The 23,965-nt window shown below is 39.0% G+C and overlaps 1 protein-coding gene and 1 pseudogene across 1 annotated transcript; both read left to right on the forward strand.

Annotated features, from left to right (window-relative positions):
• The first annotated feature begins 200 nt into the window (after positions 1-200).
• Positions 201-2,490, forward strand: LOC137256643 (tenascin-N-like; annotated as a pseudogene).
• Positions 2,491-7,871: 5,381 nt separating this feature from the next.
• Positions 7,872-11,776, forward strand: LOC137255211 (fibrinogen-like protein 1). Its single transcript, XM_067792629.1, has 3 exons — positions 7,872-8,210; positions 9,448-9,547; positions 11,118-11,776. Exons 1-3 carry the CDS (start codon positions 7,872-7,874, stop codon positions 11,774-11,776), a joined length of 1,098 nt encoding a protein of 365 aa, XP_067648730.1.
• Positions 11,777-23,965: the final 12,189 nt, after the last annotated feature.

A 23,965-nucleotide genomic window follows, 5' to 3' on the forward strand; every position in this document is an offset into this window, starting at 1 on the left:
ACAACCGGTAGTTGAAAAGCTCAAGGAGAGCATACCCCACAACATAACACAGCCAATATATTAGGAGTGTCAGTTCTTTGTTTGGGAGTCATGTTTGTGACGAGTTCGATGGTAGTAACACCAAAATATCTCTGCCAATGATACACTGTCAAATGAGGGAACGGTATCTAAACCTTGAAAGAATATATGATGTGTCAGTAATGATGGACTCCTTTACACAGATCAGATTTCCAACTGTGCATTTTATTTGTACTTTGCTAATGTTTGTTAACTTTGCCTGTTTGTGTGAGTACCGCGAGAAACTGTTCACAGCAATGTCCGGATGTTCTGAAGGTGTCATTCTTCCGGTGACTCCTGTCAACTCTGATGTTGTTGCATCTCAAGGTCAGTGTTTGGCAAACTGTCTTGGAGATTCCAGCTGCATGTCCGCCAACCTCTGTCATAATCCTGAGAATGGACGTATGTGCCAAAAACTACCTGAGACTTCAAACGGATCTTGTTCTGGAGGCAGCCTCTGGGTGTGTTTTTCTGGAGCCGGTGAGTAGTTTCATGACTTCTTTCATACTTCTCTGCAGACTGGTCGAAATAGTGTCATGCTATGCATCTTTTGCAACCATGCTGAATTAAAGGCGAGAATTTATGGGTGTCAGTTTCTTTATTTTAAGGGACATGTATATTCTTCTCTTTCATCGGGTAAATGAAAAGATAGGAAACATAGCTATATATGCTCTTCAAAAAAGTAGGGGACCTTCATTCTGTGATGTGAAACAACAGTGAGAATACAGGTGAAGGTAAAACGAGCAAACAAAAGTGAGGACACTGGTAAAGGTGACTTGTTTTAGTCACGATGTGGCTGAAATATTGCCGATGTGACTTGAAACCTAAACTCACTCTTGTTTTTTCTTAAAATAGCCATATCATGGAGATGAACAATAATTCTCCCCACGAACACTCATGTTAATGTTGCCTCAAGCAAGTACCGCTGATTCACTCATTCACTGAATCCCAGTGGAACATCGGAACATTCCGAAATGTTGTAGGTCGTATATATCAGTTTGATGAAAAACAACGACAATGGGTATACCAAATAAAAACACACTCACACAAGTCATAATCAACAGAAATTAATGATACCAACCTATGGGCTTCGAATCCTGACACTTGTAGGTACACCCACTTTGCTGGGAGAATTACATGTTTCATCAAGAGCATTTTCAAGAGAAATAACTTGAAAGTTCTATTAGAATATTTTCGTCTTTTGGTTGATTTCGTTTCAGATGACCCGTGAAGGTCCCCGGGGTAGAACAGACCTTCAGCAACCCATGCTTGTCATAAGAGGCGATAGGGTGGTCATGCTCGCTAACTTGGTTGGCACATGTCATCGGTTCCCAGTTTTGCAGATCGGTGTTCATGCTGTTGGAACAGATTGTCTGGCCCAGGCTCAATTATTTACAGACCTCCGCCATATAGCTGGAATATTGCTGAGCGGGGCATATAACTAGGTTTCAGGTGAATGTGTGCCAACACGGAGGAACTTACAACGATGTCCAGGCTAGGTGCGACTGCTATGATGACTTCACAGGGCCCTACTCAGTCAGCAAGACCCTCGCGTTCACGAAGTCCTAAATATCATCTCATAAAACTAAGACAGCGGCCAGACGTCTAAGCGTGTTTGATTCCTGTCAGAGTGATCTCTGCTAATCTCCAGTACTAACAGATCTGACACCTCCTCATCAGAGGAAGTTTTGTTCTTGTAAATTTCTATTCATTGTTAACCTTAGTATACATTATGTAAGTTTAGTTTAACAAGAGGAACAATTTGATCTATTGTAAGTTTGATTTTTCAGACTGTGGTGGAATACAAGGGGGCTCATCAGCAATATCCCAGCCATATGGAATAATCAGTATCCGACCACTGTACGCTCCGAGGGAGTACGAGGTAGAATGTTTTCTTGGCAAATCAGGGTGGACAGTGGTCGAAGAACGACGATCCGACTGTCAGAATGATTACAACAAGACATGGGCGGAATACAAGACTGGCTGGATCACGCAGTGCAACAGATGGATCGGACTTGAAGCTCTACACTACATCTCAAACCAACGCAGAGCCGATTTCGATATCTTGGTGCACTGAATGGGCAATACTATTACACTAATTTCAAGTTTGGCGATGCAGCCAATGGATACACTCTAACCTACACAGGTAGCCATAAACATGTCTCTAAAGCCTCGGGGAATGGGTTTGAGTACGAATTAGCAAGCAAGCACATCAATGGTCAGAGGTTCGCGACTTGGGAGCACCCCAACCCCTCGGGATGTGCTGTAAGTGACGGGGCAGGGTGGTGGTACGGGACTGACTGCCCTCTTACAAATCTCCACAAGAAGTTCGATACCAGTGCGTCGTCATCGAACGTGGCACAATGGATAGACGACTTGGACCTTCTGGAAAAAGTAGATTTTGTGAATTTGAAGATTAAGGTCTTTTGGTAACAGATTGTCTAAGGAACTGAAAGTGTGTGCTGTCTCTCAAATAGAGCACTCGTCATGTTTCAGATCCTTCACAAATAGGTACCGTACAGCACCAATCATTACACATGGCCAGTTCTTGTATGCGTTTGTCTTGTAGTACATGTATGTGTAACTTCATGCGATCTTCGCATGGTTCAAGTTGTTGTGTGTCCATGGTTCAAGCTGCTTATTGGTATGTGGGAGTCTGGATGCTGGTTTCATGATGGTTTGGACAAGACATGAAATGATTTCGTTATTCTGATGACAAATGGGGAGGAGCTATCTTGGCATTCCTATTTAGTTTCTATTTATGTTTTTGCTTCTGGCTTAAAACCTTTGACAGATGTCTGCATTGTAGCATTTTTATGACTAAAAAACTTTTAACTGGTTTTACATGTTTTCATATGTATGTATCCTAAACAGATGAACCGGCTTACATGTCCGAACAATTAAGCACAACGAAAGTTAAATAAGATTGTAATTGGATGTAAATCATCAGAATGTGATGTATATTTTGGGCGGCCACAACGTTACCCCAACACCCCTATGTGCATGAACAAGCATTGTCCCTGAGGTGACATAACCCCTCTCCGCAAATTATCAAAGTACTCCATTAAGTAATGAAAGTTTATGATGAAGTCAAATTCTGCAAAAACATGATCATTCTACATCTCTTGATATCTTGCTCTGGAGTTGTTCAATCATACAAATATTTTCAAGACTGACTTTGACATGCATGTCATAGTGTATGAAATATGTCCAAATAGTACCAATGAAATTGCTTATTGAAAAACATTCAAGGGATGTATTGTAAGTCTGTGAAGAAAATCCAGGGAACCGTTCTCGAGATATCCTCAGAGTGTCGCAGTGGCCTTGAAGGTTATGTGAAGGTCATGGAAAACTGACTAAGCCATGCACCTTTTCTCAACGAAGCTTGGTGTCGAATATGAAGAAAACCCAGTGAACTGTTCTTGAGCTATCTAGTTGACAAGCTTATAAAACCTTTAGGTTAACATACTGACATCTTCAAAATGTCGCAATAGCCACAAAAATTAAGTGAAGATCACTACCAGATCCTGTGCCGTTCCTACTTAAAGATTGGTGTTGACTTTGAAAAGAATTCTAGTGAGCGCTGAAATTTTCTAAGTGTCTTAAGGACCTTGAAAAGTAGGCGAAGGTAACAAAATCGACTAGACCCAGTGCCCTTCACAGATACAGCTTGGTGTTAACTATTGTTATAGTATCTACTTCAGGACAGCCATGTCCAAATATTTCTACAGACCAGAAAAAACTATGTAGCCAGGCCATGTGATATATGGTTATTATTAATCAATCTGTATTCTGAATCTTTATCACTACCACCGAGTATCATTGTTTTGTCAGCTACCGTGTTCGTCTTTGTCACTCCCATTAGTTACCGTACGTGACATTTATGGCCTTTATTGGTCATCTGCCATCAACTGTAGAGGGAAACGATATTGTTTCTCTATGTGTCCATTGTTGAATCTTTGCCTGTCCATTGTTATTAAAACTCTCTATATAGGATTATATGCAGGATTGTGCCGCTCGCAGGAAAGGCCATGTGTAACACAGTGACTTCCACTGTGTTCAGTCCTACCGTGTTTTGTATAATTTAATGAATGTTTTTTCATTGTAATTAATTGACATTGATTGGTAAATTGTATATTAAGAAATCTGTGTAATGGCTTGGCTGGCTGACCGAGATATCAGGCCTATTTACGACTCATGATAGTACATATCACTTGTAGTTCCAAAGGGTGCCTTGTAAACATGTGCGGTGAACAACATACTTCAAAGGCAAGGTACCCATGTAAGTTTTACAATGGGAACCACGAGTCGTAAACAAGGGCAAAGGACAGCCAGCCACCAGACAGCCCAGACCCATATGGCAGAGAAGCTCACATAGACTGACAGAAGCTCTCCAACACCTGGCCTACATGGACCTTGGCTGACCACGACCACACAACGCATCGGTCTGTCATATGATAATATTAAGAAAATCCAGTAAACGACTCTTGGGATATCTTTCTGACAAGTATGGTGACTTTGAAATGAAGGTCAGGGTCACCAAACTCGTACTATGATGAACCTAGGTATCAAAGATGAAAAGAATCTTGTCAACGGTTCTTAACATACTCCAATTCGTAGGTACGTACTGTCGGAAGGACGGAGCCTTATACACCCCCCACTTCACGTTTAGCACGAGCAGGGTATAAAAGGTCTAATGAAACTGCTTCAGCTGTATAAAACTATCCACAAGGGTGCAAAACAGGGTGAAATGTTTCAACTGCCCATTGTAAGTTTTCTCTTCATGCAGCACACCTGATCCATGTTTGGTGTCGACATTTTACCTAGGTGCTGATACATCAAGACACAATGTACCTAACGTTTGGACGTGCAGTTGTGATGCTCAACACATCTGAAGGTTTAGATAGGTTCAGGCTCTAAGAGATCTACACTTATCAAAATATACAACATGTGATTAACTTTATCACAGTAGACAGGATAATTAACTTTCTTGGTGGTACAAAACATTCTTAGGAGTAGTCTAACTATTGTCATCAAGGTGAGTTTACTTTCATGACTGCAGACAAAATCAGAAGTATCTCTCCATCATAAACCCATATACCTTGCAATCCCGAGACACATTATATCGCTATATATGGGCTAACGTAAAGCAATTACAAGAACGTCAACACCCGAGAGTTCTCAATTATGTGCAGACATAGATGCAATTCGTGTGTCAAAGGAAAGGATGGGTGGACATGATATGAGACGCTGCTCACACATTCTGATGTTTGTTGTAAACTCAAAGGAAAGGATCGGTGGACGTGATATGAGACGCTGCTCACACGTTCTGATGTTTGTAGAAAACGCAAGAATATCCTGCCTGAAAGGTTGCATCAATCATTCGTACAATCTGCATCAAAACGATTAAGTGTTCCTTGATGCAACACAGTAACCGCACTAGATGGCGTCTGGTCAGCCATCAAATCCAAACAAGACCGTAGAGCGACATACAATCTGGAGTGCTGACAGTGCATTTACTGAAGTAGTTGCAAATTTGAAAGTGTTAATTATGACATCTCCTGCAGCTTGCTTTTTTGTAAAACAAAACTGCTGATTGATTTGCCACACCGTCATTTGTTGGGGATATGTATGTATACACCTCACAAGCATAAAGCAACAGATATTTTCAGCGCAATATCTTTACCAATCTTGATAGCGATCTTTTTGTCATGTCACTGAAAGTTAAATATTTTAAAATACACAACCTTTAGTGGCTGGCAAATTGATTTATCTGATCAGTTGATAACATCAACCACACTCAAAACAAGATGCAAAATGTGTGGCGTGAATGTGCTCCACATTTACACATGCAGCATGATCGGTTAAAACTTTTTTGTAATCATTCCCCTGGTATAACAAGCGGATCCCAACTTCATTTGTATGGATGATAACGCCCATCCATGAATGGCAATGCCTATCCATCAATGATAACGCCCATCCATCAATGATAATGCCCATCCATCAATGATAACGCCCATCCATGAATGGTAATGCCCGAGGAAGAGTTGTTAATATGTTGTTTAGATCAACAACATCACACATATAGACTATCCTGCAAGATCACCTGACATTAATCCAAGTGAAGATGCTTAGGACATTATTGGAAGTCGTCATTACGCTCTCCAAGTCCACCCCCGCCCGCTGGATGACCTTGGCCTGTCACAGTCACTGAACATTCCACACCAGCAGCTTTAAAGGTTCTTTTGGTCATGCTCATGATGGTCATACGCGCTACTGGACACTGCTTCATTGTCCAAAACTGACTTGAACTTTAGTGTTAACATTTTGCTCCATGAGTGCAGCACATTTCACGGGGACATGATGTTGATGATTTGCAAGTCTATTATAGCTCAATACTATTTCATTTCATTTTATCAATCGTGTGTACATCACCTTTTCAGTGCATTTTTTCATTATTTGCAATTTCAACAAATGAAAATGATAAGACAAAAACATTTTGCTTAATTTTCTGTGCTCAGTATATTATTTGTTGTCGCTCTGTAATTAATCAATGCTATCGATCTTGCACTGAAACATCGACTGACCTGAAGTAAATCAACATAACAAAAATATAGATCGTAAATACAAAAAATCATGTACCTGTTCTCTAATTTCCTCAGATAGAAATTAATGACTGCATGACTAGTCCAACACGTAGACAACGTTCAAACGGCAAAAACTGATTTAACACTAATATTAAATCTCACACCGCTATTATTTCATCCATAACGTGACGAAAACAACCAATAGCTAAACGTATAAAGATCGATACTGTAACGCCTGTCGTCAAAGGACAGTGGATATGCCACAGTATCACAGATATAGCTTAAGAAAAGAAAAAACAGCATATTACTACAGAAAATAATACAATACTACAGACACTACAAATGAGCTACTGATCGGAAGGTGACAATGTGGACTTTTTTTCTTTTATCGAAAGGACCCTGGCTGTATTTGTACCATCCTTTCATTTACTGAGGAATTTAGCCAAAACTTAAAAGACCATAAATTCTACTACTAAATTAAATTCTGTAAATAATCGAGCCTGGACCAGATAACTCAGTGATCAACAACATCAGCATCGATCTGCGCAATTGGGAAGCGATGACGTGCGTCAACAAAGTCAGCGAGCCTGACCACCCGATCCCGTTAGTCGCCTCTATGGGTTGCTGAAGGCCTAGTCTACGCCGGGCCTTCAAGGGGCCAGTGTAAGAGGAGAAAACAATCCAATATTATATTCTAGCACTAATATGAACTTAGGGAGAAAGACATATCAGTAAAGAAATTGTCGGATGTAGCAATGTTTACTTATTATTCTGAAAAGCACCATCAATCAAATCTAATATTTGTATTGTTGGCCGATGGCGCCTACACTCACTCTGTGAATTAAGAACTGGATTTGTGATCAATTTATTTCTTCTTGTTTGGTTCGTTGGTTGGGGTTAACAAAATAAAAAATGAGCCTTGATTATTGAACATTTTCTAAACACACATTCGTCTTGACTGTTACTTTCAATAATTTCGATCAAGTACTAACAATGGTTCCTTATCGAGTAAATCCGCGTAGTGACAATAGATAGTTGAAAAGCTGCTGGAGAAAATACCTCACAACACAACATAGCCAGTATATTAGGAGGGTCAGTCCTTTGACTGGGAGTACTGTTTGTGACGAGTTGGATGGTACTAATACCAAACTATATCTGCCAATGATACATTGTCAGATGAGAGAGCAGTATCAAAACCTTGAAAGACTGTAGGGTGTGTCAGTAAAAATGGACTCATTTGCACAGATCAGATTTCCAACTGTGCATGTTATTTGCACTTTGGTACTGTTTGTTAACTTTGCCTGTTCCAGTGAGTTCCACGAGGAACTTTTCACAGCAATGCTTGGATGTTCTGAAGGTGTCATTCTTCCGGTGACTCCTGTCAACTCTGATGTTGTAGTATCTCAAGGTCAGTGTTTGGCAAACTGTCTTGGAGATCCCAGCTGCATGTCCGTGAATCTCTGTGATGACCCCCAGGGTGGACAGGTGTGTCACAAACTACCTGAGACATCAAACGGGTCGTGTTCAGATCTGGAGGCAGCCTCTGGGTGTGTCTTTCTGGAACCGGTGAGTAGTTTCTTGACTTCTTTCCCCAATACGTCTCGGCAGACTGGTCGAAGTAGTGTCCTAATATGTATCTTTTTCAACCATGCTGAATTAAAAACGAGCATTTATGGATGTCAGTTTCTTTATTTTAAGGGACATGACGTTTCAGAGTATATTCTACTCCTTCATCGGGTAAATGAAAAGATAGGAAACATAGCTATATATACTCTTCAAAACAAATAGAGGATCTTTATTTATTTATCTAGGATTAAAAATATTTAGGATATTTATCGGAGTCAATCAGTGATATGATAATATTGAATGTTTTGAGAGTGAATCACCATTTACACTTCCTTACAACCAGTTATTTGGAATGTAGTCGCTTCTGAAAGATGACTGGTGTATGGCATGTAATTTGCATACGATTTTCAGTTAAAAACAAACGACTAGAAACAAACACTAACAAATGTGTCATGCAAGATGAGTGTCAAAATGTGTGTTAATGTTCTAAGTGATTTCTCGACCTTCTTCAAAAAAACGTCAAAATCAACAATGGGACCCCATGCACATGTATGGGGCTACTGCGTTGTGCATGTGTTTACCATGTGTTGTGCTTAGGGGTGGTAACAGAGGGAAGGATGTCTGTCCTTGAAACGTTTGTCAACGTTTACACTTCCTATGCAAATTGAAAGTTCATTATCCCTACTTTTTTTAAAAGCATATGTTCATATGAAACAACAGTGATGAGTACAGAGAGAAATCAGTCAGGCTAATGTGAAGTGAGAATACAGGGGAAGGCAACACGAACATACAAAAGTGAGGACACTGGTAAAGGTGAATTGTTTTAGTGACGATGTGGCTGAAATATTGCCGATGTGACTTAATGCCTTAACTCACTCACTCATGTTTTTCCTAAAACAGACATATCATGGAGATGAACAATATTTCTCCCCACGAGCACAGACCATCATGCTAATGCTTGCCTCAGGCAACTACCGCTCATTCACTCAGTCCCAGCGGAACATAGGAGGACATTCCGAAATTATGTAGATCTTATATATCAGTTTGGTGAAAAGCAACGACCATGAGTATGACAAAAACACATACACAAGTCATTATCAACAGGAATTAATGATACCAACCTATTAGCTTCTAATCCTGACACTTTTAGGCACAACCGCTTTGCTGCGAGAATTACATGTTCCATTAAGAGAAATAGCTTGCAAGTTCTATTACAATATTTCTTGTTTCGTCTCAGGTGAATGTGTGTCAACACGGAGGAACGTACAATGATGTCGTGTCGAGGTGTGACTGTTATGATGACTTCACAGGACCCTATTGTGAGAGAAGATACAGAGGTGAGTCAGTCAGCAAGACCCTCACGTTCACGAAGTGCCATCTCACAAAACTAAGAAAGCACCAGGACGTCCCAGCGTGTTTGACCGGATCATGCCCGCCTAGTCCCAAACTGGCTGTAACTACACTGTTATATAAACAAACACGTTGGGCTATGTGTAAATGGTTATATCTTTTGGGGTCAGGGATTAGTTGTACTAAACAAACACAAACTTCTATGCAGACTGATATAGTCTGTTGCAGTTTGTTATCTGAACCTACACTTCAGACCCTTATACTTCTAACTTTTGAACAATAATTTTTAAGTCAACATTTATTGAATACGAAGCAGTATCAGCAAAAATAAAAACGTCATTTTCGCCCCATCGATATCTGGTCTTCAGAGTCTGAAGTTGAGTCTGCAAATGTTCTACTTCGTGTACTTTAGTTTACCTGTCTCCTGGAGTTGGATAATTGACATTTCATTCTTGACTTGCACGGTCTTGATGAACTTGTATAAATTAGAATGGGTTGTCTTGACATATTTGTTGCTCCATGTCTGGCGACCTTCTTAACCCACGGGTTAGTCACATAGTCTGCACATTTATCTATGTCGGTCACTTCTAAAGCTTGAACCAAAATATTGTCTAGCACTAATAGTAAATCTCATGCACGTTTGATGAATTTGCACGTCAGAAGTGAAAAGAAAAGCCAGACATATGTGCCCTTATGCATATGCTTAACACTGAATTGAAAGCCAGTGTAGAGTAGAAATTGTCCATATTTATGGCTATCAGTGTATTCAACCTGTACTTGTACGTTTGCCATTTTCTTATTATGACAGTGATTTAACAGACCAGTGAGTGAACCATCACTCAAGGTATCAGCGAGACAGGCTATAACTCAGATCTTTAATCCATTGAATTTTGGGCTAGGCGTGAGGACACTGTTTGACCTGTGTCAGAGCGAATAGTTCTTTTTGCCCTTTTTACAGTCTGGTTTCATATTACATCGGCTTTTATAGTCTAAAACACTTTGACTTCATTACTAGTTTTAAATTTCTATTCTTGATAGTTAACTTGTTACACTGGCCTTTGTTGACAGTCGTTTATAACTTACCGTTGATTATTACAAATTAACATAAGTTACGATATGACTGAAATATTGCCCATGTAACTTAAAATCTTAACTCAATTTTCTTTCCATAAACGGTAACCTGAATGCAAAACTGTCTTTTTCCCCCTTCCCCCAGGGAATATCTCCCAGAATATCAGCCAGCCCCACCCCCACACAATTCTAAACAAGTGACCTAAATGCAAAAACGACAAAGCAGTGGCCTATAGAGTTGACAAGATTATACCCCGGCTATAAATGCATTGTTGTTTTATGGTTTGCTAACATAGGGCGATTCTTTTTGTGCTGGATCACAGAGATCCCTCCAACAGATCTGATCCCTCGTCATCTGAGGGTAGTTTTGTTCTTGTCAGTATTTATTCATTGTTAACCGTAGTATACAATATTTAAGTTTAGTTTAACACCACGTTTAGTGCAACAAGAGGAACAGTTTGATCTATTGTAATTCCGATTTTCCAGACTGTTCTGAAGCCTACATAGGTGGAATGCGAGGAGGAACATCCAACAATCGCAGCATCAGTATCCGACCACTGTACGCTCTGAGGGAGTACGAAGTACAATGTCTTCTTGACCATTCGGGGTGGACGGTGGTCGAAGAACGAAAATCTGACTGTCAGAATGATTACAACAAGACATGGGCGGAATACAAGACTGGCTGGACCACGTCGTGCAACAGATGGCTCGGACTTGAAGCTCTACACTACATCTCAAACCAACGCAGTGCCAAATTCGATGTGACAGTGCGTGGAACTGGTTCATTAAACGGACAATACTATTACACTAATTTCACGATTGGCGATGAAGCCAGTGGATACTCTCTAACCTACACAGGTAATCATAAACATGTCTCTAAAGCCACCGGGAATGGTTTTGAGTACGAATTAGCAAGCAAGCACATCAATGGTCAGAGGTTCGCGACTTGGGACCACCCTGACCCCTCGGGATGTGCTGTAAGTGGTGGTGCAGGGTGGTGGTACGGGACTGACTGCCCTCTTACAAATCTCCACAAAAAGTTCGATACTAGTGCGTCGTCGTCGAATGTGGCACAATGGATAGACGACTTGGACCTTCTGGAAAAAGTAGATTTTGTGAAGTTGAAGATTAAGGTCTTTTGGTAAAAGATTGTCTAAGGAACTGAAAGTGTGTGCTGGCTCTCAAACAAAGCACTCGTCTTGTTTCAGATCCTTCATAAAAAGGTATTGCACCAACCACTGCACATTACCAGTTCTTGTGACACTACCCTTCCACAATTCATCTTGACCTATAGATATTGCTAGTACATATATGTGTAACTTCAGGTGGACTTCGCATGGTTCAAGCTGCTTATTGGTATGTAGGAGTCTGGATGCTGGTTTCATGATGGTTTGGACAAGACATGAAATGATTTCTTATTCAAGTTATTGTCATGACAAATGAAGAGGAACTGTCTTGGTATTCCTATTTAGTTTCAATTTTATTGTTTCCGGCTTAAACCCTTTGACAAATGTCTGCATTGTAGCATTTTTATGACCAAAAATCTTTTAACTGGTTTTACATGTTTTCACATGTCTGTATCCTAAACAGATGAACCGGCGTACCTGTACGAACAATTAAGCACAACGAAAGATACATAAATTAAGTTAAATAATATTGTAATTGTCTGTAAATCAATAGTATGTGATGTATATTTTTGACGAGCCCAACGCTTTGACCCCAACACCGCTATGTTCATTCATGAACAAACATTGTCACTAAGGTCACAGAAACCCCCCTCCGCAAATTATAAAATCGAACTAACGAAATGAAAGTTTATGATAAAGTCAAATGTCAGCAAAAACGTGACCATTGTACATCTCTTGATATCTTGCTCTGGAGTTCTTCAAAATAAATGCTTATTGAAAAACATTCAAGGGAAGTATTGCAAGTCTTTGAAGAAAATCCAGTGAACCGTTCTTGAGATATCCTCAGAGTGTCGCAGTGGCCTTGAAGGTTATGTGAAGGTCAGGAAAACTGACTAGGCCATGCACCTTTTCCAGATGAAGCTTGGTGTCGAATATGAAGAAAGCTCAATTGTTCTTGAGCTATCTAGCTGACAAGCTAAACCTTCAGGTTAACATACTGAAATCTTCAAAGCGTCGTAATAGCCTTGAAAATTAAGTGAAGATCCCTAAAAACTCCTGTGCCTTACCTACATAAAGATTGGAGTTGACTTTGAAAAAGTTCTAGTGAACGGTTTTTGAGACAGCTTAAGATCAGGTTAACGTGCTGAAATTTTCAAAGTATCCTAAGGACCTTGAAAATCAGGCAAAGGTCACCAAAATCGACTGGACTCTGTGCCGTTCACAGATACAGCTTGGTATTAAATATTGTTATAGTGTCTACTTCAGGACAGCCATGTCCAAATATTTCTATAGACCAAAAACTATGTATCCAGACCATATGGTATTTAGTTATTAATAATCAATCTGTATTCATAATCTTTATCATTACTGCAGAGTATCATTGTTTAGTCAGCTATGGTCTTCCTCTTTGTCACTCCCATTAATTCCGTATATGTAATTTATGTCCTTTATTGGTCATCCCCCTTGGCTGTGCTTGCCATCACATCAACTGTAGAAGGAAGTACCATATATAAGGAAGTACCTTTTATTTATACCTCAAATGAGTTCTACTGGGTTTAAATCGCAATGACATGGTGGCAATAGCAACACTGAATGACCTTGTCCTGTAAGGTACTCATCAACCTTAGAGACAGGTGTGATTTTATTTGACTTTATGATGTCATACAGAACAGGTTTGGTTTCTTTTTCTTTTTTTTGGATACGATATTGCTTTGTTTTGCAACCATTCTATCATATCCCCTTTCTTACCGTTAAACGTTGGGGCCTTTGTATAAGGTACTTTAACGCCATGATATGGAGCGTTATCCATGACAATCAGACTTTTGGGGAGCAGTGCTGGTACCAGTTGATTTTGTACCCATTCTAAGAAAACCATCCCGTACATTTCGGTATGATAGTCTCGGTTGTCTTTATATTTTGCCTTGAAGACTAGGGAGCAGCCAGGCAGGAATCCCCGACTCTTGCAACCAGCATGGAGCACAATCAGTCGCTATCCCTTGCCAAGTGGTAAGTTTCTGGGACAGGACTCTGCAGAGAAGCTAGCGAACCATTGTATCCCTGTGGTATGGGAAGCATTCACCCATGTTTCGTCCAAATATACAGGCTCGTAACCCTCTGTACGTTTCTTTCGAATTGTGCGTAAGTACTGGTTTCTTAGTCGAACAATATGAGACCTCTCGCACAGTGCACGTCTATTTTCTGAGCCTACTTTTTTGTAACGGAGACCAAATTCGTGAAGCAACTTCCATAACAGATACTTTGACCAAAGAATGATTTGTCTCCGTATGCTTTTTCAGAATACGCAGAGAGACAAAGGTATTTTGTTTATATAGAGACGTAATGGCGTTTCTAACCAGTTGTTGTTGAAATGAATCGACTTTCTCATATCGTGTGGGTTTTGAGACGGTCCCCTCAGTTGTGTCCGTGCAGGTTGAATCGGTACAGTTTTTCAAGGTAGTTTTTAACTTCCCTTCCGTCATCCCAACAGCACGTGCAGTTCGTAAACGATACTTAGCCAAAGCATATTGAGGCCTACCCCATTCACCTTCGTTTTTAAAAAAGTCAAATACTTTGCAAATAATTGACTTAGTGTCGTGTGATAAGCGTCATTGTTGCAGGTACTGAAATCACGAATGTCTGGTTTGCCGAGCTAATCACACGTGTCAATTTCACACGTGCACCTATACCAGCAAGAGGCCCCACTCGTACAAAAAACGGCTTTGTGCAAAATTTGGTTTTGTTGCAATTATTCGATTTTGTGTTAGTGAGCAATTCATCGGTCTCAAATTGAATCAAAAGGACTGTATTCAATGCTATCGATCTTGCAGATAGATAGATAGATAGATAGATAGATTGCCATTGCAAAAAAATGTACCCGTTCTACAATTTTCTCGGAAACAAATACAGGAACCTATACGGAGTGATTATAAGTTACCAAAAAGTAAACTGATTCATTCTCGCCCATCAACGAAACCACAGACAGGTTACGTGCCTCCGCTGCCGTAACCCCGTCTCCAGAGCACTGCAGTGACGTCATGTGAGGAAGGATTTTCGGTCAGTTGTATATAAAATATGTAACAAGCTCGTCAATTTCCTGGTTTCCCGACGTCAACAAAGACATGTCGAATAGTTGTATTGGTGTCAAATGCTCCTAGGTATAGGGTGATGGTGTTACCATGCACAGATTTCCACCAGACCCCTCAGTTCATGCTAAATAATTTGGTTGTGAGTGCGAAGCCAGCGTTGTGGAAGCCGGTACGTACCCCAACACCCCATATCGGGTATCGGGTGCTTCGACACCTATTTCACTTCCAAGATAGAAGATACTATTTAGATTTGTCTTTCAAAAAACAAAACAGCTTACAAGGTGTTGCGTGGATTTTGCATGACACAGCTTGTAACATTATGATTTCTTCCTCGGAAGCGAGGTTATGGTCGAAGTGACAATAATATTGTAAGTGGTATCAAATTGACACCTACCTCGCTTCCAAGAGTGAAATTGTTATGAAATAAGCAGTGTCATGCAAAACCCTACTGTCAATCACACAAATCCATAATTTAATACCAGTAGAAAGTAGTTATTCGGTGTCAGTAGTCCTAAACTGCATTTATTCTAAGACTGGCGGATGTACGCGACAGGGAGCCGCCATTTTTCTAAACTTTCTAAATGGTCTAATGTCAGTTTGAGAATCAATTAGATTATGGTTTGTCTTCATTAAGTTAAAACTTCAAAACTACTTCCTGCTTGTAGTTAAATATGTTTTTCGAATTTTGACGTAAAAGAGTTTGCTTGACACCACAAGTAACTTAAGTACAAGAATGTATGACCTTTATGTCAACAAGCGACAGAATCGTCTATGAAAACAACTTGTATCTCAGAAAATAAGCCAAGATTAAATGGCAGCAGCTTGTGAAATCAGCTTTGATTTTTCAAAACAATTGTCTCGATTGCAGGTGAGTGAGTGAGTTAATATTTAGCGTAACAATAATATTGCAGCCGCATCATGACGAGAACAATTTAATGTATATCAATAATAAAATCAATGAATTGAGAATGTAAAATCCTGTCATCGAAGGACAGTAAAAGTAGTAGATTATCACAGATATGAACTTAAAACATGTGACACAACAACACTGTAATTAAAGAAGACAATTCAATATAAAACACGGGTTATAGATTGCCAACAACAGAAGGTAGATCACCATACAAGGAACCATGGGGACTCACAGTACCTTTTCTACCTGCATGGACCATAGCTGAATTTACACAATCCCTTCAGCCGCTGGCGATTGTGGGAAATGTTAGCCAAAATTAAACAACAAGAATACTACGTTTAAAAAGCCTGGTAAGTTTAAATTTACTTTGAATGTTTCGAGACTTACGTACACTCTCAGTAGGACAATAATTTTACAATATTTCAACCCTCTTAGATGGTACAGCCACATATGAGTGAGTTAAAATTTAACGTCACATATGCAATATTTCAGCCATATCATAACAGAACCATTAATGTCATACATAAGAGAGAATGGTACAAAGTCTGTCAACGAAGGACAGTAAAGCACCAAACAATCACAGACAGATATTTAAAACTAGTAATTAAATCTAAAACAAGTTAACTATAAAGGACGAAAAAACATAAAAACAGGCTATAGACCGCCAACAACTGAAAGTAGATCACCATACCCGGGTCCATGGGGACTTACAGTACTTGTGCTACCTGCATGGACCCTAGTTGGATTTACAAATTTTAAAAGTATAAATATACTACATTTAAAACCGGATAAGCAAAACTTAAACTGTGAACGTTTTGGGACTTACGTACACTCTCAGGAGGAAAATAATTTTACGATACTTTAATCCCATTTGAGGGTACAGCCACTAACAATCTGAGTTATTAATTTAAACTTCCAATCATAAAATATTTATCTATTTACAAATCAGTTAACAATTCCTTTTAAAATGCAATAATTAATTGAGAACTAACATTCTTAAAAACATCCTTCATAGTTCGTGATTTAAAATACATGTCCCTTGTGATGGAATATTCAAAACAGTCAAGCAAGACATGCCTGACCGTGATTCTTTCATCACAAGGAATACAAAACGGAGGATCCTCACCTTATAACAAGTATTCGCGTGTATACCGCCTATGGCCAATGCGACATCGTCGCATAATGATCTTCTCAAATCTGGACTGACAACCCAAGTAGGTGTAACCAATATAGGGTTTTATTGCATGTAATTTATTGATAACTGCTTGAGTGTCCCACTTCTTCTGCATTAGATCACGGATGTAAGTTCTAATGCTAGCTTTGTAATCAGAGTATGGAATGAGAAGTGGTGTCACAGATTTGTTGAGTGCTGCTTTGGCAGCAAGATCGGTCATCGCTTTCCCAGAAATACCAACCTGGCTGGGTAACCAACAAAAGACGCAAAATGTCGCATTGGCCAGTAGCCAAAATCATTATACAATTCAATAATTCCTATTAAAAGTGGATGCTTACATGATACATTTTTAATCGCCTGAAGACAAGAGACTGTGAATTGATTATATATTGTTTATGTTCAGGGTGTCTTTGAATATATTTAAGAACTGTTTAATATACCGTGTTATTCTGCAGTAAAACTGGAACTGTTATCTGGTAATCTAGAAGATATTGTTCTAGAACCAGTGACACAAGCTACTGCGCCACCAATCTTGGACCCATCTGGTAAATACAGATTTGTAATTGCTCTATTTACTTTTTAATTGATTATAGTCATGTTTATATTGTAATTCGTTAGTTTCTGATTATTTAAATGTGGTTAATGTTAGGTCAACTTGTGGCCTGACCAACTGCCAAGGAGCAGAAGAAAGAAGTCGGAAGGGAGCTATATTATCCAGCTCAATGCCAGCAGCAGAAATAAATGACTTTATTCTGAGCCCAAGAGGCGGAACAAGGGACGGCTTTTTGTTATACAAATCTTCATAGAGAGGATGTGAAGACACATTAAGAAGTTAATTTCGTTAGAGTCTAGTTTTGTGATATATTGTAAAACTAATTTTATTCAGCTTAGTGTAATAGATGGTTCATCTGCCTCGACGTATAGACTGTCAACAGGAGAGGTTCTAAAGGACCCAAGACAAAGTCTTAGACCTTGTTAGTGAACAGAATCTAATAGCTCTAGGTTGTTGTTGCAGGCTCCACCATAGACGATGGAGCCATAATCAAGTTTGGAACGGACCAGTGATCGATACAGATGGAGGAGGGTAGATTTTAACAAATCGAGTGCCTTCTGGCATTTAGATGTAAGGGACTTAATATGTGGCAGAAACGTTAAGTGCGATTCCAAAATTAATCCCAAGAACTTGGCCTCCTTGACAACTTTGATGGAGGTGCCATCTAGATATAGTTCGGGGTCATTATGTGGTTTCTATTTACGACGAAAATGTATGCAGTTCGCTTTCCATTTAGAAAATTCAAAGCTGTTTTCAAGACACCAATTATTTATCTTGTCTAAACACAACTGCAGTTGCCGTTCAATAGTATGCATATTTTTACTACGACAAGAAATTTTAAAATTATCCACAAATAACGATCCATCAATTGAATCGTTTAAAACTTTTGATAACCTATTTATCGTTATACTAGGAAGTGTGACAGACAAAATACAGTCTTGTGGGACACCCTGATCCTGACTGTAATGATCAGACAGGGTAGAATCCACGCGGACTTGAAATTGTCTGTCACTTAAAACGTTGGCTATAAACCGAGGCAAACGACCTTGCAAACCGAAGTCATGTAAATCTCTTCAAATACCATATTTTCAGGCTATGTCATATGCTTTTTCAAGATCAAACAGCACAGGTAGGCTATTTTAACAAATGATTCCAACCGCACTAGGTGATCGACAGTACTTCTGTTTTTATGGATATCACACTGGATATCTGTTATCAGTTTATTTGTTTCCAAGTATCAAATAAGTCGATTATTTATCATTTGTTCTACGGTTTTGCAGACACAGCTAGTTAGTGAAACAGGTCGATAATCGGACGGATCCGTCTGATCACGTCAAGGTTCAGGTAAGAGTATTACTATCGCAATCACGCTATGAGAGAGGAAAATTACCCGATGTCCAAATATCATAACAAATATTTAAAAGAGTTTCTAGACAGTCAGGATTCTTTTAAGTGCTTATTAGCTATTCATGTATGTTATCAGACCCTGTAGCAGTATCGTGGGCTTGTTCAAGACAAGTGTGGAGCTCATGCATTGAAAACACTTCATTATAATCTACCCCATTATCAGAATTGAAATTAATAGTCTTCTTGTTGTTCCATACCTTCGATATAGGTGTCCGAGAACTTATTTTGGATACACAATTTTACCAAGATTGGCGTTTATTCTGTTTAAATGTATGCCGCGCTTTAGCATTTAAAGTTTTAAATTTATTTAAATAATGCACCATAGGATGGCGACGGAGATAATATTCAATCTGCTTTTCTCCTTTCCTTCCTTAGTTTGTTTGCATTCATTGTTGAACTATGGGTGTGTGGAACTGCAGAGGACTTTGGTATACACTCAGGAATTTCATTCATCAGAAAAGCATTTAATGGCATCAGGAACGTCAATAATTAATTTGGCATCACACAGTGTTTTATAGAGTCCAGTTACCTTTTTTTAAAATTCCGCATTGATAATGAATGGAACATCAGATGGCGTTGCAGGGTTTAGAATAGCAGGAAAATGGTCACTTCCACAGAGGCATCGTGGACAGACCATTCAAATTCATTGAGTAGTTCTGAACTGGTGACTGATTAGTCGAGAGCAGAATAGGCTCCTGTATCAGGATGTAAATAGGTGCTGAAACCATCATTACAAATACATAAATCACTATCTGAACAAAACCCCTCCAGTAGCCTACCGCCTGTGTATGTAGTCGCACCACACCAGAGTGGGTTGTGCCCATTTAAATCTCCCGTGATAATACATGGTTTCGGTAGTTGGTCATACAGAGCTTAAAGATCGGTCTTGCAAAATGTTTTTGTTACGAGTGTGTATTTTCTGTATATTTTGTTATTAATTAAGTAATAATTATTATTGGGTCACAACATTTAGTGATCTGAATAATAATTATGATGGGTCACATTTCGTTTTAATAGACGGGCAACACGTTTAGGATTTTGGTTTTCCGGAATTTATCTGCCCTTAGTTTTCTATGAGTTTACTTCCAGGAGACTTATTCGAGGGCATTCTACAGTGTTGACGGTGGTCGTATGTGCCCGAACTTTCGGGAAATGACTGAGTATATACATAAAAAGGCTTGTTGCCGTGTTGCGAGGGGACACTCATTCATATTTACTGGAATTACATCGCCAACAATCATGAACGCCTGACCTACATAAACCGCTGTCAGACCGATCGCTGTGTTATACATTCTGCATAGTGGATTCTCTCTCACACCAAGACTTTGGTGAGTTTGCTACTAAATATATTTTGTGACCCATTGCGTTAGATTTTGTCTCACTTATATTGTATTTGAAATCTGTATTGTGAAATTGACTTGTGACTTTGTATACCTTGCCCTCGTTGCATAATAATACAATTTGAACATTTATAACTTCTCTTTGTTCTGTTTTGCTGGTTCACAAGGGGATTTCTTACATCGTTTGTCACGGTAATTTTTTAACTGTAACATTTTATAAAGAGCATAATGTAAACGCAACGTGTAAAGTTATTCGCACTCCAACAGCCTGCAGATTAGTAGTAAGTGACTATGGATAATGTTCTGTTTGACTAGGATGGAGTGAGTGAGTGAGTTAAAATTTAACGTCACATCGGCAATATCTCAGCCATATCGTGACGAGAACATCTAATATCAAAATTAATTATATGTCTACTATACAACCTGTCAACGAAGGACAGTAAAACAACTAGAATATCACAAATGGAATTAAAACTAGCATGGAAAGTTAAAAAACAACATCACCATTAGGACAATACACTATAAAATCAGGCTATAGATCGCCAACAACTGAAGGTAGATCACCAAACTAGGGACCATGGGGACTTACAGTACCTTTGCTACCTGCATGGACCCTAGTTGGATTTACATCATCCCTTCAGCTGCTGGCGAGTGTACAATATGCTAGCCAAAATTAAAACAACAAGAATACTACGATTAAAAACCTGGTAGATTTAAATTTACATGGAATGTTTGTGGACTTACGTACCCTCTCAGGAGGACAATAATTTTACAATACTTCAACCCCCTTTGAGGGTACAGCCACTAACAATTCTAGTTCCTAACCTAAAACTACCAATCATTAAAATACATTTATATACAGAACATATTACTCAAAATTCAACCAAGAAATTAATTTCCTTTAAAAAACCTATAATTAAATGAGCGCTGACTGTGTTAAAAAGATCCTTAACAGTTTTTACAGAAAAATACTTACTCCTTATGATGGAGAATTCAACACAGTCAAGTAGGATATGCTTGACCGTGACTCTCTCATCACAAGGGATACAAAACGGAGGATCCTCACCTTTTAAAAGGTATGCATGAGTGTATTTTGTATGGCCAATACGACATCGTCGCAAAATGACTTCTTCAAATCTGGACTGACAACCCAAGTGGGTATAACCAATGTAGGGTTTTATTTCATGTAGTTTATTTATACCTACTTGGGTGTCCCACTTTTTCTGCATCAGATCACGAGTGTAAGCTCTAATGCTAGCTTTGTAGTCAGATTAAGGAATACGAAGTGGTGTCACAGATTTGTTGAGTGCTGCTTTAGCAGCAAGATCGGCCATTGCATTAGCGGAAATGCCAACGTGGCTCGGTAACCAACAGAAGACGATGTCGTACTGGCCAGTAGCAAGATCATTATACAATTCAATAATTTCAATTAAAAGTGGATGTTTACAAGAAAGATTTTTAATCGCCTGAAGACAAGAAAGAGAGTCGGAATAGATTATATATTGTTTATGTTTATGGCGTCTTTCAATATATTTAAGAGCTGTTAATATGGCGTTAGCCTCAGCGGTAAAAATAGAACTGTTGTCTGGTAATCTAGAAGATATTGTTCTGGATCCAATGACAGTGGCACAAGCTACTGCGCCACCGTCCTTGGACCCATCTGTAAATAAGGATTTATAACTGCTATATTTATGTTTCAATTCATTATATCCTTGTTTATACTGTAATTCATTAGTTTCTGATTTTTTAAATGTGGTCAGTGTTAGGTCCACTTGGGGCCTAACCAACTGCCAAGGAGAAGAAGAAAGAAGACGGGAAGGAGCTATATTTTCCAACTCAATGCCGGCAGCAGCAAGAAATGGTTTAATTCTTAAACCAAGAGGCGGTATAAGCGAAGATTTCATATTGTGTAAGTCCTCACACAGAGGTTTGAAAACACAGTTATATGCAGGGTTTGACTCACTGGAATATAATTTTGTTACATACTGTAAAGCTAATTTGATACGTCGCTGCTCAAGAGATGGCTCATCGGCCTCAACGTACAGGCTGTCAACAGGTGAAGTTCGAAAGGAGCCAAGACAAAGTCTTAGACCTTGATGGTGAACAGGATCTAAAAGTTTCAGGTTGCTTTTACAGGCCCCACCATATACAATGGAGCCATAATCAAGTTTTGACCGGATCAGTGATCGATAAAGTTGCAGGAGGGTAGCTTGGTCCCCTCCCCATTTAGAATTTGAAACGACTTTCAACAAGTCAAGTGCCTTCAGGCATTTAGTTTTGAGGGATTTGATATGTGGTAGAAACGTTAAATGTGAGTCAAAAATTAATCCCAAGAACTTGGCCTCCTTTACAACTTTGATGGGAGTGCCATCTAGAGATAGTTCTGTGTCCTTATGTGGCTTATATGTTCTGCAAAAATGTATACAATTAGTTTTGGACTTTGAAAATTTGAAGCCGTTTTCAAGACACCATTTATTTATTTTGTTTAAACACAACTGCAGTTGCCGTTCAATAGTATGCATATTTTTACCTCGGCAAGAAATATTAAAATCATCCACGAAAAGCGATCCATCAATTGAATCGTTTAAAACTTTTGATAAACTGTTGATCTTGATGCTAAAAAGAGTGACAGATAAAATACTACCTTGTGGAACACCCTGATACTGATTGTAATGATCAGACAGGGTAGAACCCACACGGACCTGGAATTGTCTGTCATTTAAAACGTTGGCAATAAATTGAGGCAAACGACCTCGGAAACCGAAGTCATGTAAATCCCTCAAAATACCATGTTTCCAGGTTGTGTCATATGCTTTTTGAAGATCAAAAAAGATAGACACAGCATGTTGTTTATTAATTAGTGCGTTTTTCACAAATGATTCCAGTCGCACTAAGTGATCGACAGTACTTCTGTTTTTATGGAAACCACTCTGTATATCTGTGATAAGATTATTTGTTTCCAAGTACCAAACAAGTCGATTATTTATCATGCGTTCCATGGTCTTGCAAACACAGCTAGTTAGTGAACTAGGTCGATAATTGGATGGATCCGTATGATCACGTCCAGGTTTAGGTATTGGTACTACTATGGCGTCACGCCATGACGGAGGAAAGTTACCCGATGTCCAAATATCATCAAAAATATTGAGAAGAGTTTCTAGGCAGGATTTCGGTAAGTGCTTCAGGAGTTGATAATGTATGTTATCGGCTCCAGTAGCAGTGTCATGAGCTTGATCAAGAGCAGTATGGAGTTCATGAATAGAAAACGTTTCATTATAATCTTCACCATTATCAGAATTGAAATTAATAGTTTTCCTTTCTTCTTGTTTTTGATATTGCTGAAATTTAGGTACATAATTTGAAGAGGAAGAGTGTTTAGCAAGGGTTTCACCTAGTTTATTAGCAATATCTGATTTATCAGTAAGCAATTGATCTCCATGTTTAAGATGATGGACAGTAGATTTAGTACCTTTACCTTTGATTTTCTGGACCATGTTCCATACCTTGGACATAGGTGTCCGAGAATTTATTTTGGACACATAATTTTGCCAAGATTGGCGTTTGTTTTGTTTAAAAGTACGCCGTGCTTTAGCATTCAAAATTTTAAATTTATTTAAATTATGCACCATAGGATGGCGACGGAAATAATGTTCAGCTTTCTTCCTTGCCTTCCTAGCTTGTTTGCACTCATCGTTGAACCATGGTTTTCTTATGTGTGGAACTACAGAGGAATTTGG

Source organism: Haliotis asinina, chromosome 11, assembly GCF_037392515.1.
Source record: "Haliotis asinina isolate JCU_RB_2024 chromosome 11, JCU_Hal_asi_v2, whole genome shotgun sequence".
Taxonomy (NCBI): domain Eukaryota; kingdom Metazoa; phylum Mollusca; class Gastropoda; order Lepetellida; family Haliotidae; genus Haliotis; species Haliotis asinina.